This window comes from Phaethon aethereus (assembly GCF_964289735.1).
Source record: "Phaethon aethereus genome assembly, chromosome: 9".
NCBI lineage: Eukaryota > Metazoa > Chordata > Aves > Phaethontiformes > Phaethontidae > Phaethon > Phaethon aethereus.
Window position 1 is genome coordinate 22942658 of NC_138585.1, and position 16156 is coordinate 22958813.

The 16156-nt window shown below is 41.4% G+C and overlaps 1 protein-coding gene across 1 annotated transcript in view; it reads right to left on the minus strand.

Moving 5' to 3' along the window:
• Positions 1-15942, minus strand: part of FNDC3B (fibronectin type III domain containing 3B) — a gene marked incomplete at its 5' end in the record, with an annotated part of 171106 nt that extends 155164 nt beyond the window's left edge. The window contains 2 exons of the mRNA XM_082003685.1: positions 6485-6560; positions 15832-15942. Of these exons, the coding sequence (XP_081859811.1) occupies positions 6485-6560; positions 15832-15942 (187 nt within the window). The remainder of the gene's footprint in view (positions 1-6484; positions 6561-15831) is intronic.
• Between the last annotated feature and the right edge of the window lie 214 nt (positions 15943-16156).

Below are 16156 nucleotides of genomic sequence, written 5' to 3' on the forward strand. Positions count from 1 at the left end.
TGCACCAGGGGAGGATTAGACTGGATATTGGGAAAGATTTCTTTACTGAAAGAGTGGTCAAACATTGGAACAGGCTGCCCAGGGAGGTGGTGGAGTCACCATCACTGGAAGTGTTCAAAAAACGCGTAGACACGGCACTTCAGGACATGGTTTAGTGGGCATGGTGGGGTTGGGTTGACAGTTGGACTTGATGATCTTAGAGGTCTTTTCCAACCGTAATGATTCTGCGATTCTATTCAGAGTGAAAACAAGCCAGGTACACTGATGAGCAACCCATCGGCTGCCTCTGCACCTTCAGAGCGACGGAGGGAGACGCTCTCCACACTGATGCAACAGGTAAGCTTGCAGCATTTTAAAAACAGACAGCTACCTGAACCTGTATTTTTTTGTTCCACCTGCATCGGCTTCTTTATTGCCAATCTTTGATCTGGCATCCACTGACCCTTTCCCCCACTGATGCGTGCCCTTCACTACCGGCATCTTGGTGCCTCTGTCCCCACCCAGTAACACGCCATGGTTGTCACTCTTTTGTTTACACGATGTCCCATCTATTTTCAACTCTTTCCTTCCCTCCAAGAACTGACTCACTTCCTCATTTCCAATCTCATACTACAGGGAGGGAAAAAAAAAAGACTTTCTTTGGTTTGCTTAGACTAGACTGAACAGCCTTATTTTGCTGACACACATGCTCTTCCTACATAAACCTACACCTATTTAGCCTTTAATATTATCTGTTCCTTTGCATTACCACAGCAAACCACACCCACCCACCAAATTATGGGAATAATAATTCCAGGAAATCTTTCGTTTTGAGAAACCACTGCTAGATTTTTAGCATATTTCTGGCCTTTCTCTTGAGCTACTTGCTCTTAGGCAGGACTGAAATTTAATTCATGCTTGCTCTGTTTCACAAAGCAAGAACAAGCAAGGGCCTGGAGTGCTTCAAGTTCAGCATGAACGACAAAACACTTGAAAATATCACTACAAACAAATATCAGTATTAGTAAAGAACATATGTTTATTATCCTGCTTTCATTTCAGAATGTAACCACCCAAGGACAATTTAGGCTCTTGTCTACTACACAGATATTCATGCTTAAACATAGCTACAACCCTCCACACCACTGCACATCTGTATCTTGTCCTTGAACAACGAAACAGCCCACTTAATGCAGAGCCTTGTTCACCTGTGCAATGCTAGAATTAAAGCACCATTTCTTTTCATCAGCATATTTGGTTTTTTTGCACGTAAATTTTGTGCTTCGCTATTCCAAACCTAGTGCTGCGATACTGAACAAAGACTAGAGATAAGCTTCAAGATTGTATTTTCAACAGCATGGGCTAGACAGAATACACCCAGGAATTTAATTTTTTATCAAGCCAGGTGCTTTTCTGCTACCTGTTCTTTCTTCTACCTTTGTAACAGGCTTTTTGCATGCTATACATACATACAAACCAGAAAACTCAGTCTGGTTTGCTTGTGACAGAAAATAAGACCCAGCTTAGGTACCATTTAGATGGATTTGCAACAAAAAGTACATTTAGCATAATTGAGCAATTCTGTGTGATCAATGGAAAGAAGCATTACGCAGTCTGCATCAAGGTCTCTGTACATATGTTTGAAAAAACATGTGAGTGACAAGCAAGTTCAAGTGGGACCAGAACAGTCATTTTGTCCATATTATTCATACCACAGTGTGCAGGACAGCTTGGCATTATTGCCTTCCAGGATGAAAAAGCACTGAACAGATTCTTGGGTACAGCTTCACTGCCCCAAACTACACACAAACTGCTGTATTTTTAAGTAATTTAGTATACAACACCATTTTCATGCAGCAATAGAAGTTCTTACTAAAGAATTAACCTTAATTAATCTTACTAAAGAATCTTAATATATTGGTTAAAAACACCAGTCTTCAATCAGACACTAGGGTCAGATTCAGCCAGAATCTATTTCTTCTGAAATTCAGAAAGCAGAATTATTTTTTTTTTCTCCAAATACAAGGGGGCCATTTTGGTTCCATTCTGCAGTTGATCAGACCATGTTCCCTCCCTCTTCCATACTTCATTTAGCGTGGTTATCCCAAAGCACTAGCTAGGAGCAATCTTTCACATAAAGGAAATACAAAGTCCACAGTTAGAGCTGAGCAAAGAAATGGGTGAGGATATGTTTTGCCCTTGTCCTTTGCTAGCTCTGCAAGGAACAGTCAAGTCCTGAGTTTGTAAAAAATTAAGTGGAAAAACACAAAAAGGAAATGAAGTATTTAAAGTATTGACATATTTATGAAGTATTTAGTATCTGTCAAAACTATATAAAAAGAGCAGCTTTTAAAATACCAATGATACAGCACACATACACATTTCATCTCTCAAAAAATACTGAATTAAGAGTCTAAATCACCCTCCCTTTAACCACCCACTGAGGTACAATTTTGGAGTTAGAGCTCAACACTCAGCCAGGATGGCTGACAGCACCGAACAAGCGGGGCTTTCCTCCTCGGCTCCCCAGGGATACAGTGATTTTTGGAGGAAGTATACTAATACTTTGTCATTAATACACACACGGCTTAAAATGAGCAAAGATTGGTCATCCAGTCGCACACAAATAAAGGATGTGCTTTATGTTTCCACTTTATAAGACGGGCCAGGCGGCCAGTCTCAGCGCTGAGCAGGCATTGAAGGGCTTACCAGCCTAGGCAGGCAGGAGAGCGTGCCTCCTGCCTGCTAGCTCCAACATCCCCGTGCCTTAGTCCTTTATTTGGTGGTTGTTATGAAGGCTACAGAAGTCACACAGCACAGCATCTCTGCTCTTACGTGGGATGGAGAAGGCAAAACCTTAGCAAGTCAGCTGGCAACACCAGTGCCAGTGAGAGCACCTGGAACCGCTCCGAGGCTTCCCTAAATAACCCGTGTGGACTGTGCCACACAGCCCTGTACTTGGGCTGGATTTCTCCAGAAGACCAGATTTAGCAATCTCTCTAAATCTGTCCTCTCAAGGAAACCACAGACCCTCTTCATGCCCACTGACCAGCTAAAGCTCCCGCAGCCACTGCCATGACCATGAGCTGCTTAATGCAGCCCCCGCCGTGACCTACGGGGCTTAGGAATCAACATCTTGAACAAGCCACCTCTGGCTACGTGCAAACAGAAAACAGGAATGAAGACAGCACTTGCTGTAACACACTGCATGCTCAATTTAAAGTACGCATTTACTCCGGTTTTATAGTATCATCAGGGGGGTAGTTTAGCAGTTGGGGGTGGGGGTATTTTTATTTTTAAAGTTTTCACTGATTGATTTACTGGTGAAACCCTGAGGAATTGAAAAAAGTTTTTGTAGTTAGGATTTCTTCACTATTCCAAAACAGAGACCTTCAAATGTGCATCTATTCTTTCTGTTTTAAACAGTGATTACTCAATTAGTGGCTAATTACACTTCAGGGTATTTAAAGCTGAGGATATTCCACCGAGGTTTTCCTCAAACAAGAGTCTTCCAACCTTGAGAAGACAAAAGAAGGTTCGCTATGTCATCTTTTTCTCTGCTATTTTCCTGTGAGTCCTCTAACACACATTTATCACCACCCATCCCCAGGTACACCACAGCCACAGAGCCAAACGGCGTCCTGGATACAACGCAGCGGTTCACAGGACCTCCAGAACAGGCTCCAGGAGCACAAACTGAAGATGTCAAACTTCTCAAGAAGCCATATATAGAAAAAAATGCTTTCACAAAGATAAAAATCACTCTACATAAGTTAGCTGCCCCTGCAGAACTCATACATGTTAAAGGAAAGAGCAGCTTTCATATATCCTGAAGAATTTAGTGTAACCAAGTCATGACATCTCAAATTTTTAGTAACACCATTCACTCCCTGAACTCAGGAGAATCACACAGTTTATTATAAAGTAGTCCTTCACACCGAGAATACAAATGAATCCTATTTACAAGCACATCTTATGTCATAACATTGAATACGTGGCAGTAAGGAAAAAGTGATCGTCGTCCGTTCCACGGGGAGCTACCAGCTCACAGGCATACACACTGCCCAAAGAGACTTCCATGCTGCCCTAACAGAGTGCTAAAATTATTCCGTAGCTAATCATAGTGCAATGTGGGAGCAAAGGAAAACGCATCATTATTGCCCGAGTGCTGCCCTACGTATAGGGAATATATTAACCTTTACATATACAGAATGCTCTATCACGGGGGGCGGGGGGACGGACGACAACACCACATTGTAAGTTTTGTGGAGCAAGGGGGGGTGTAATTTCCAAAAGCACTGCACACAAAATAAGCCTGTCTTCTACAATAACCTGAATCAGAACTGTCATGAATCCTAATTTTAGTATATTCGATGGCTGATCACAGTTTCTTCTGCAATAGATCACTATTAATATTATTCCACAACTGCATCATGAACACAGCTTTACTAAACGAAAAAAGGAACAACAGTACAGTCAGGTGCTCTTCCATGTTTGAAGCATATACTTATCTCAGCAGTATAAATATTTCACAATAAAGCAGGAAGTTGAAGCTTTAACACGAAAAGAATATCAGAATTTTCAGACTGAACTTAAAGAGTGTATACAAATAAATGCATGTGCTTTGACGGTCAGTACTGCAGCTCTACAAAAAAGAGGAGACAATCTTATGCTACAAATTCTAAATTAATTTTATGAAAGACTGCTCACGAGTACCAAACAAACCCCATTGGCACAAACACAGTAAATGACTGGGAATACAGAACCAGGAGGTTTCAAGTTACATTCATATAAATACACTGTCTGAACAACACTTTGAGCATTAAAAAAATTCTAAATAAATGGTGTCATAATTATATTTGTAATGGACATTTTTAATGTACTAACCAATATAAAGCATTCACTTCGAATAAAACCAGCTTTATTCCTCTGTTAATTGCCACGTGGACCTATTTCTTACCACACAACATGCTGGCTATAAATCTTAACAAGCAGTTTTAAATTGCTGCAATTATTGCTCATCAAGACTGAATAATCCTGGATGGTGTTCAGGGAAGCTTCTGTAACGTCTCTCTCAAACAACTATTAATTCCTCATTTCCATGGGGATGAAATTTCAACCAACAGCCACCACCAACTCCATTGCTTAAATAGGTGGGGCACAGAAAAGATGCAAAGAGACTGCAAGATGGGAAATTTCTGATATTTTAAAGGACAAACTTTTCCCTATGGGAGAGGTGCAGCACTGGAGCAGTTTGTCCAGGGAGCAGCCTCCATCCTCCGAGAACTTCGTGGCTCAGGAGGTGGAGGACAACCCGATCCACCTCTGGCACTAGTCCTGCTTTCAGCAGAAGGCTGCATAAGGTGACGTCCACGGGTCCCTTCTAAGCCAAAAAGCATAGTTATCCTTGTGCAGTATGACTTTAGTATTTGATGCAGTCTAAGAAAAAGTCTTTCTTGAGTAGATTTGAAATTCACAGTCAAAATACAGGGGCAGTGCGCAAGCTAAATAATTATTATTAAACTGACCTCCCCCACACACACTATTACTTTTTTAGGAAAGGCTTTTGAATGAATAGCCCACTAAGATTGTGGCTTAATGGTATAAGAACTGGAAAAGATGAGGAAGGAAACACCACCTACCTTCCTTCTCAAAAATAGGCATAATAATAACAGCATAAGATAAAAAAATATCACTGAAGACAGCATTAGCAGTACAGCTACGCAAAATCTATTCCCTGTACATTTTGATTTAACCCTCCGGTATTTACTGTAGACAGCGTTATACCTAGGGAAATATCTGCTCCACTTCAAAGCTGTATTTGCCACTAGCTACAAACCCTCTTCACAGTACTTAACATACAATCTGAAAGGTATTTGTCACTTCTCCCTCCAGACCTGTTAAAAGATTTTGTGTGGGCTCTCTCTTATAAAAAACACAAGCACTATTTATCATATTTGCACAATTTTACCGAGAGGTAAAACAGCAGTCAAAAGGCTGCTTACATGCTTTTCTTCAATACTACGTAATTAACCTGCTCTGCTTCTAAAGAACCTATTTAAAATTCTGCTCAAACCCAATCTGACCTCTCCAAGTATGCTGCAATGTCTGTACTTCTCTGCTCATTTTCCATCCCTCCCCATGCCTGTATGAAAACAAAATAGTTTTTCCACAGATCTCCACGTAATTTGTTACTAGTTTTCAATCTAACTTGGGATCTCTCATTTGCATTTACTATTTCGTTAAAAGGAAATACACATACATAAAATAAAAAATGTTGATAAATGACTGAACAGAGACAGAAATCTCCCAGACTTTCAAGAAATTCATGACTCACTCCCAGATATTAAAGTCCTATAACACGTACAGCAGCCATGTCTGCAGCTTCTCACTCTTACGTGCTTCACTGTGTTTTCAGAACTGCGTATCACGCTTTTTAGAGATGAGAGAACAAGTATTCCATAATGCAAGCAATGCTCGTCCACACGTTCATGTCTCCTCTTACCTTGGATGCACTGCAGGGTTCCATCCTCGGCCCTTATTGTAAAGGTTTCACCTGGATTGACTTGAACCAAAAATACCTGCCGAAAGAAAAACACATTTGTTTCTCTGTGATTTTCAAAAATTAAATTTCTCAAACCAATAATTGTGTTACCCATACTTCATAAGAGACATGGCGGGGCAGGGAGGAAACAGTCTAGCATACTCCATCTTTGGGTACCAGCATGGTCCAAGAGCCAGTAGAGGTTTAAAGCCTACCTTCTCATCTGAATTTTCAGAGGTAGCTCAATTGTGTGCAGGGGAGAACTATGGCTTCAGGTTCTACCACCAAACTTGACAGTGTGCTTAACTTGGCCAAACGCTGATAGCTAAGGACATAAATCTTTAGACCATTGGCACATGAGAGCAGAGAGCACGTAAACTCCAGCGTGCAGCACCAAGCCACACCGGGACTTCAAGTTCACAGGAATAAAAGTTTTTTGCAGTGTAAGGGGCGCTGATCCATTCTGTTTTTAAAAATTTATCCTTCAGTCCTACACATAACAGATGTCAGTTAAGCAAAATCCATATACACACGCAGTTCAGTAGTTGCACGTGGAACCAGTAATAAACTATTAATAAATATAATAATATTTAAAAATAATCATAACATCACCCCAGTCTCCCATTGCTGAATTCTGCACGTGATGGGAATGCTGCAAAGACCAGGAAGCTCAAAACGCATCCCAGTTCAGTGTACATTGTACTCATCTTTATTAATTTTAACACCATAATTTTAGACACATAAAATTTATGATTCAGATTGATTTATTTAAATGGAAAGTTTCACTGGGAACTAGTGATCATTTATCCCATGTTCTTGCTGCTTGTGAAACTTTTACTCAAATATTTTAAACACACTTCAGTTAACTTTGCATTGTCAGAAGTTCAACTGAAATCTGGGTTAATCTTGGTATAAATTGAAAATTCAGATTTACATCTTTTTGTGAAAACTCTCTAAATTTAGGTCTGGTCTTCATATTCTGGACACCTGCATGCAGAATTTAATCATTCAATCTGGAAAGACAGAATTTGAATTAATGTTGTGTTTCTGAATTCCTTAAGCTAAATGCATAATTATTGCCTAGATGACCTTTTGAATTATAGTAATCCTACAGAAACCCATTATTGCGGTACCATTTTTAAAGCACAAGCTGGAAATCGGAAAAATGACATACAAAAGCCATTATTTTGTCTGCAACAATAATTTTTCGGGGAGCACTGATCAGGGTGGATCTGATCCAGCACACAGAGCACAGTAAGTGGTTCAGAAAAGAGAAGAGGGACAAAGCCATTCCATCTCTAATCTCCGAACAATCAATGTTTAAGCAAGACCATTTAAATGCTCTTTTGCTATGAATAGGCATGGATTATCCATAACAGGATATAGGCATCAGGTCAAAAGAAGCACAAAGCGAAGTGGTGTCATTCAGTTTGAAAAAAAACCCAACAAACCAGAAACCTGAACACAAAGCAGCAAAGAAATCATACCAATATTTCATTATCTCATTAGCTTTGTATGTCTAAACCAACAGCTCTAAAGCTGGTTATTTATTAACATGCTTGATTAACATAAACCAGATGCTCTAGCACAGCATCACACCTTTGGAAGATCCCGGTCCAACTCCTCAAAATACATACCCTAACTAGGCTGATGGCTCGTATATGAAAAGCTCCATCTTTTCCCCAAAGTGGGGAGCTAAGTTTAATGGCAGATATAAGACTGACCGTGAGAAGGGTTCCTCTTACTAGACGAGGCACATGTCTACCCCAGCGTTAGTTATCAGAAGGGTATGATTTACAAATTCCTTTTCAAGGAGTCATTGCAAAGGTCAGTCACCAGCCCAAGTGTCTGCGTTAGCACTCCTGCAGCTGTGCTTTGAAAATAATTCCTTGGGTTTACACATTAAGAACCCCTTCTCAACTTTATATCCCCAGTAACAGCTGTTGCTTATGATGGTTGAAATAAGCAGCACTATCCTTGCCTAATTATGCAGGTTTTTAAAGAAAAATTGTTCCATCAACAAATTTGTTTCCTAATGGGCAGTGGCCACCATGGCTTCGCCCTCCCATTGTGAGCCCGCGGGGAGAGTCTGAGACTTATACGTAGTAGCTTCTATTAAAATGCTATATATATATGGAAATAATTCATTATTGACAGTTCCCACAGTACAACAGCTTAAAGATTTCATATTTGTTTAAAAAAAAACAAAACACCCAGAACTCAGCACTTGTTACTGTCACAAACCATGGGATTAAGTTGACCAGAAAGCAAAGTTCCCCATTGCGTGCTGCAGGATAACAGTCAACTCTGCTTGGCCTGCCTGGAGGAGAGACTATACTATTTTGCCCAAATTTTATCTACAGCCCAATTTTCTTTAAAAGAGACCACAATACATTTTCACTCCGGATCTTGTTTTGAGGTTAAATATCAAATACACTGAAAGGATAATATTTTTCAACCAACAGCTGTGCAATTAAGCCACAGATCTTTACAAAATTATATTGCTGCTGGGCAAAAGTGCGTTATTCTGTCAATCAATGATTTGCAGCAAGTTCCACCATGGTTTTCACCTAAAATCCAGTAAAATTAATCAAGGGACTGGGAAACGAGGATTAAGTTGTTCAAGTTCAGTGTTCATAAAATTGTACTTATGAAATGCATACGATTTGTACCATCTCATCTCCTAACGCTTTACAAGGATGAAAGCCATAATCAATCTAGTTTTATTGATATTTGTACATTTAAATACATACACAAGCAGAAAGATTTTCAAAGGAGGTCAATGAGCTTGACTTCTACTAAAGCAAGTAGGTCTTCTGCACTTAATGATGGCAGCCCCACCAGACCTGCACTTCCAGAGTAGTGGGTTTTTGTTGCTGCAGAAGAAACACCAACGTTCGTGAAATTCATTCACTTCAGCAAAATTTCAGAAAAATTAAAAGCCAAGGAGCAAGAAGAGAACATGAAGCCCTGAGTCGCCAGGCCTTCGCGTACAGCTGAAAAGGCCACCTCCAGCTATGCAGGGTTTTTCAGAACAGTGAAGAAATCAGCCCCCGGCTACAGTGATACAGAAAAGCACATGCTAAAACCAGTAACCATCAGTGCACGTAACGGACTTAAAAGTTACACTGTAGGCAAGAACTGCATTGAAATAAAGTACTGTAGCTATCATTTCCTAAAATGTAAAAAAAAAAAGTTTTGAAGATATTAAAAGACTTTCTTCTGCACTGATGCTCAAATTAGCCACCTTTGGAGCAGAAGATAATACTTACGGGCTGTTGCTGCGGAAAGGCAGCCCTATAGAGAGCAAACAGGAACGGCCGAGGTGTGACTGAGGGGGCTCTTGTGTGGGTCAGTGCCGGAGCAAGGGCTGGACGCACAGGGAGGATGGTCGACGCACGAGCCCGCGTACCCCAGGTGGCCTCAGACCCAGGAGCAGAGATCAGGATGCTCCTCAGGCAAGACCCCCCCTTGTCCCCCACCGCAGGCAGACCCCTTCCAGCAGACTGCAACCCAGCCCCAGCCTCTCCTCTCCTCTCCACCCAAAACTGGGGTACTGGGGTTTGCCCCCCTAACCCACCCCACCACCCGAACCCCTCTGCACTCACCCCATGCCACACAACCCCCCCGCGCCTGCAATCGCAAAGCGCCGACTAACAAGCTGCAGAGTCGAGGTCAAACCATTAAAGCCAGCGCACACCCAGTACAGGATACTGGGCATTTTCCAGCCAATGCCCCCGATTTGTCCCAGTTGCCTGGGACAAATAATAGCGGGGCACACTGCAACTGCTTTTGTTTACACACACTAAGTATGTCAAACTAATTCAAAGATTTATTTTTCCCACGTCCTCCTAAACAACAAAACAATATTCTGCAGCCTGGAATGCGGCTTCTCTGCTTCCTTTCTACACAAGGGATCTTCACAAGAACGCCTTGTTTCTGAAGCTTTTAATTAAAAATCTGAAGAAAGCAATAAAAAAAACTCTAAAGAGAGGATCTTTATTTTAATAAAAACAAACACAGGCAGCCTTTAATTGCCCTGTGTCTCTTCCAATATTCATCATCCCAAGCATACACGTTTATGAGATGGCAGCAAGAGGAGAGAGACCTTGGAAAGTCACTTGGAGCCTACGCCGCTGCCTGGCAGCGTCACGAGGGTGCGGTCCCAGGCCCGAGGCCACTTCGTCCCCGTTTCAGTCCCCTGACCTCCTCACATCCGAAAAGCTGGAGCTTGGACAGCTGCGAGTCCAGTGTCAGCAACACAAGCCCGCAGGCTTTTTCTTTTCCCAAAAAGCACTGGGATGTTTGCTCCAGCAGATCAATCCGCTTGCTGTTTGAGCGCAGCCTTACCTGCGGCATCCTCAGAGGAAGCTTGCTATCTCCATCACGCACTTTTTTTTTTTTTGCATTTATTTTGCATTTAAGAATGTTATTATATTTTATTTAAAGTTGTGTCTGTTAAGACTGATTAATGTCACTAAGTTGCATAGTTACTACAAATATTTATAGTCACACACCCCTCCAATTTGGCAATAATCACTTTGTGTCCAGACTCAGTTTTCCTGATGAGCCAAACAGGTGTCACTCGTGTCCCCCTCGTGTCCCCCTCGTTCCTGCTACCCGGCTCTGGTATCTCCTGGGAGCAGGGCAGAGGCTAACGAACCTGCAGGCAAAGTCTAACATGGGCTTGAAGCTCAGGAATATAAAACTACGTACATTGTGGGTAAACAGTCTCGTACGAAGACAGAAAATGCTGCCTGATAAGGACCAAGGGCACGTGCTCTTGTCTATGTGGTGTAGTATTGGTTTACTTACACAAGCGTTTAAGCACGGAGACCTCACATTCAGAACAGGCCGTCCTCTCCTAACGGCTTCGCGGCAGATCGAAGGCATTCACTTGCATCCGCGTGATGCAACACAACCCAATGCTTGCTTTAAAATACTTCCACTTTATGAGAACCTTTTCTTTCAAGCCACTTGCACTGCTCTGGCGTACTAAAACCCTGCCTTAAGCATTTTCCATCGTGGTGAATCTTCCCTTCCCCATCTAGCTACACCATGCTTCATACAGCTGGGGGACATGGCAACATAGGCACCATCTGGGATCCAGTCGCAGATTCCTCACAAATGCTTTAAATTATTAAAACCTACTGTATTCACAATTTCTACAGTGCATAAGTTTTGGAATATGGCACATCCTTGGGAAAAACAAAACGAAACAACACACACCCCCCCCCAAAAAAATCAAAGCACCACCAAAGCCCAGAATAATCACTTGGGTCCATTCTCTATTCTGCTTTAAAAGACTGTGCCCCAGCTCCTAATTAATTTCTAGCTCCACAGGAAGGACCAAAGAATTCACACCATTCTGTGCGCAACAGTCTTCTCAGGAATGCATTCCTCTCCAGCTACACAGGAGCAGGTAGGATAAATACCTTCAACCTCCCTTCAGTAATAAAAATCAGGGAACATGCTACATCCTAAACAATAAAAGAGTGACCTTTAAAAATTAATGCTTTGATAATAGTGTTCTGGGCTTAACTATCCTTTTTCCACAGAACAGAAGACAGAGGCATGAGACAATTCAGTTTACAGTGAGTGCTACCTATAGCAAAGCCCACAAGTGACAGATCCTGAACCACCTAATTTATCACAAGTTCAACACACTCCCAAACATGCATTAAAAAAAAAAACAAACAAAAAACCCCACAGTTTATCTGCACAATAAATTGCTCTGATAAGAAAGAAATTTTAAGACTTGTGAAGTTTTAGTAAATTCATTGCATCCACAAAGAAACATATTTGTGAGAAGAGTCTAAGAGCTTGCCCACTGACATCCTTCAGTTAAAATGCCTTCAGAAAATTTCATTCTAGAGACTTCCTAAGATAGCAAACGATGCCCATGGGTTAATTTTGCTAATGTTACTTGTCTGCCATCTGTTCTAGTCTAAATGCCTTCTCGAAGACTACTGAATCTGCTTTAAAAGTCAGTATATTTAAACAGAAGGGAATTTCATCATTCTTTATCCTATTCGCCATTTTTCACGAACTGATGCTTCTTAGATGTATATTGGCTATAAACCTTTTTCCTCTTGAAACAAGACTCTCATATGCAAGTATCCCCCCTTTCTCCCTAAAAAGACATTTCTGCAAGTATATATAAAATTTTCAGGGAACTGTGATGAAGCAACTCCAAATTTTGGCACAAAGTTCATTCACTCAGCTCAGCTACTGTTCAGGTGCAGTACAAACCCCAGCCAGCCAAATGCTTTCAAGTTCTTGCGCGACAGGAAGGTACCAAAGCTGGTTACTCCTTCAGATGTACTGTCATCTCCTTTATTCAAAGTGTGTGACCCTAAAAGACAAGAACTAGCACACACAGCACTACATACAGTGCCTGGGCTCAAGCCAAATAGTGAAAAAACATGGTTTGGTAAACACACCTTTACAAAGAGCGGGCAAGCAGAAAACTTGTTAAACCACTGCAGGTGCAGTGAGCAAACCAAGCCAAAATAAAACTTCCCGAAATAAACTGCCCAGCATTCTGTACAGACATGCTATGGCACAGTTAGCTGCCCCTCCACTTTATACTCCAAGCTTTTTAGAGCTTGCAGTGGAGTACCCACAGGAAACCACTGAAATTCTTGGACCAAAAGGTTAATTATCACTCCCTGAATCCCCACAGGAGTTACAAGTGGATTAGAAGCAGAAACAGAATAAGCAGCAGCTCTGGAAGGGACATGAAAGCATTAAATACCATCAGCAGTAGTGGAAATTAAGTGTGGGAAACTTTAAAAAAAAAAAAGTGCTAGAAATGCCATTTTGGCTAGTCTAGAGAAGAGGGATTACTGTCAAGCAGGCAGAGACATTCCTAGCTCTTCCCTGTACAGCTCTGCAGCACTTATCCCCAGGAAGAGAAAACAATTGATGTCCCTATGCCATTGTCTGACAATACAGGACTGTTTACTGGCAAAGTTGCCTTTTGCATCGCTCTCCATGTGGATGCTGGTAAAGCTAAGGTGTTTTATCAGCCCCAGTCTGTTCTTTTCTACATTTATAAGAACTGGCCTTTTGAGAAAAGCCTTTTCTCTGAAGCTCAGCGTTCCCAGGCACAGCTCTACCATGCAGGCATGGCTGAGGCTTCACATACGCAGTAACACATAAGGGTGAGCAACAGCAAGTGCACCCAGAGCACCTCGTCAGGAGCAAGTCCTGTCAGCTCCAGCGACCGGGCACCGGCCTGCGTGCTGGCCACGCCACAGCCTGGAAAACTCCACGCGCCTCGTCTCCCACCAGCTCAGCTGTGATGCTTTCTTAGTGCTGGCTTCTAAGAGAGACTGTAATTACACCCTGGAAAAGCACATGTCCTTATAAAACTAGGACCTATTTATGGAGTAATGTAAACCATCTTTCATAAGGAAGTCACTCTTACGTGAATCTATTCTGCAGGCTGTTCCTGCCTTACAAGTAACTAAGATAAATCTCTTTCAAACACACAGCATTTGCTTCTACATTACATACCAAATCATGTTAAGAACAATTAACATAGTCCATGCGCTGCTGCTATAAGCAGAGATCAAACAAAACATTTATTCCAATTTCATTCCAGTTTAGAACTGTACTTTTAAAAAGTGAAGACATCGACTAAAGCTTAAGGAATAAGATGAAAATGATAAAGCATAAAGACAGCCAAGCTTTGCAACTTACGAGGGGATATCCAGACTACAGGCCAAAAAATGTCCCTGAGAAAGTTGGTATTCCAACTACAAGTACTTAAAGAGATACGGTGATGAGGTCTACAAGCATCATCCAACAAACATAGTTGCAGGAAAGGAACTTGGACCAGAACTCTTCTGCTGAGTCATATTTGCATAGCACAGGAAAAGAAAAAAGTAATGCCCTTCCAGTACGTCAGCATTTTTTTTTCACTCCAAAACATTAGATAAGCTAGTTTAAAGGCAATGGAGGCATACACCAAGCAAGGCTGATGAATCACCACTGATGGGGAAATTCAAAGATTGGACTCTGAGCCTCATCTCAAAGGAAGGCTCAGAAGATTGCATTTATTCTTTCTGTAATACAGAAGGACCCACTGGACAGTCTAACCTCATAAATGGTTTCCAGCAAGGAAGAAAGGGCATATTTAAAGAACAATTATCCCATCCAGTATCAATAAGATTGTTCCTTCACTTAAGCGTATTAATATCAAACTTAGAAAAGAAAGCTTTGAATGTGTCTATTTACCATTTTTTGAAGTTGAAGCACACTGGGCAGAGATGACTTTGAAAAGAAATCACAGCAATGAAAATCTGTCTCCTAATGAGAACCCAGATAAGCAAACAGACTTAAAAGCTTACAAGAAAAGCAGAAATTATTCTTCCTCTCAACGATGGTGTAGTTCAAAACACAGCTTGGAGGGAGGAACAAATGATCAAGGGAATGAGAAGTAACAGCATGACATTTTATACTGATTCATGAAGGACAGCTTATTTCTACCTTGGTTAAAATACTTTGCTGAAATGTCTCAAATCAGGAGGGAACCAAATTGAGTTAATGCAGAAAAATTGCTAGGGTACATGTTCTACAAAGAGAAGCATCAACCCAAGATGACAGGTTTGGGAATCTACCAACTATCAGCTTGAACCTCCAGGCTGTATCCTGACATGAAGGCATCGTTACAGTCTTATAATCACTCTACCTACTTCTGATCAAGCTTATGAGAGAACTTCTCCAGGAAAAAATATGAAAGAAACTATAAACTTGCCTTCCTTCAAAAGCCCACTCAAAATTCACTTCTGCTCCTCTAAGGTTTATAATGAAGCAGACAGTAATACATACGACTGCTGGGATCAGTATACTTAAGTAAGCATAGAATAGCAGACATCACAGGACTCTTGCCTTCTATTCTCCGTATCTTTCCTTCTTTTACAATCTCAACATTTTTGGTTTAAGTTCTTAAAATCTCATCGCAGATACTACAGCAAGATGTCTGGACAGCAGCTTAGCAAAAGTAAATCATGAGACTAACTTTCTGCAAAGCCCTCAAATATGTAGCATTTATAGCCATTATTTCAATCCCATTATTTTAACCTCAGCAAACACACATGCAAATAAACACATTAAATTTAATGGTAACACTGAAAGCGTTGCTTTTAATGTCTTTCCAGTGTAAAGGGCAGATTTCTACCTTCCAGGAAATAATCTGCCCTCTCTAGTGCTAAGGAAAGCTACCTTCTCCATCTTCAAAATCCTTTGGTGGCCCAAAATTAGTTTATTTAAACCAGCCATTTTCTGCAAAGCTCACTGACCTGCTGTGATCCATCGCCATTCACTATGTGAGGCATCATGGCTACCTCCCCATTCAGCAACGGTGGCAGCTCCAGCGGAATTTGGTCGGTCATCATCATTGTGACGTACATTCATGGAGAATTTTCCTCAACGGGCTTCCTGCAAAAGAAGCATCAGTTAAAGACCCTGGAAAACACACCTGTACCTTAGAAGATCACAGGCATCCACCTGCATTTTGCCATTAAGGTAGCAACCTAAGCAGGATACCTGCTTTTGTGACAGGATGCATACGGGAACTTGAGGTACTGAACGGAGGTTTGACTTTCCATGCTCTTGATCTAACAG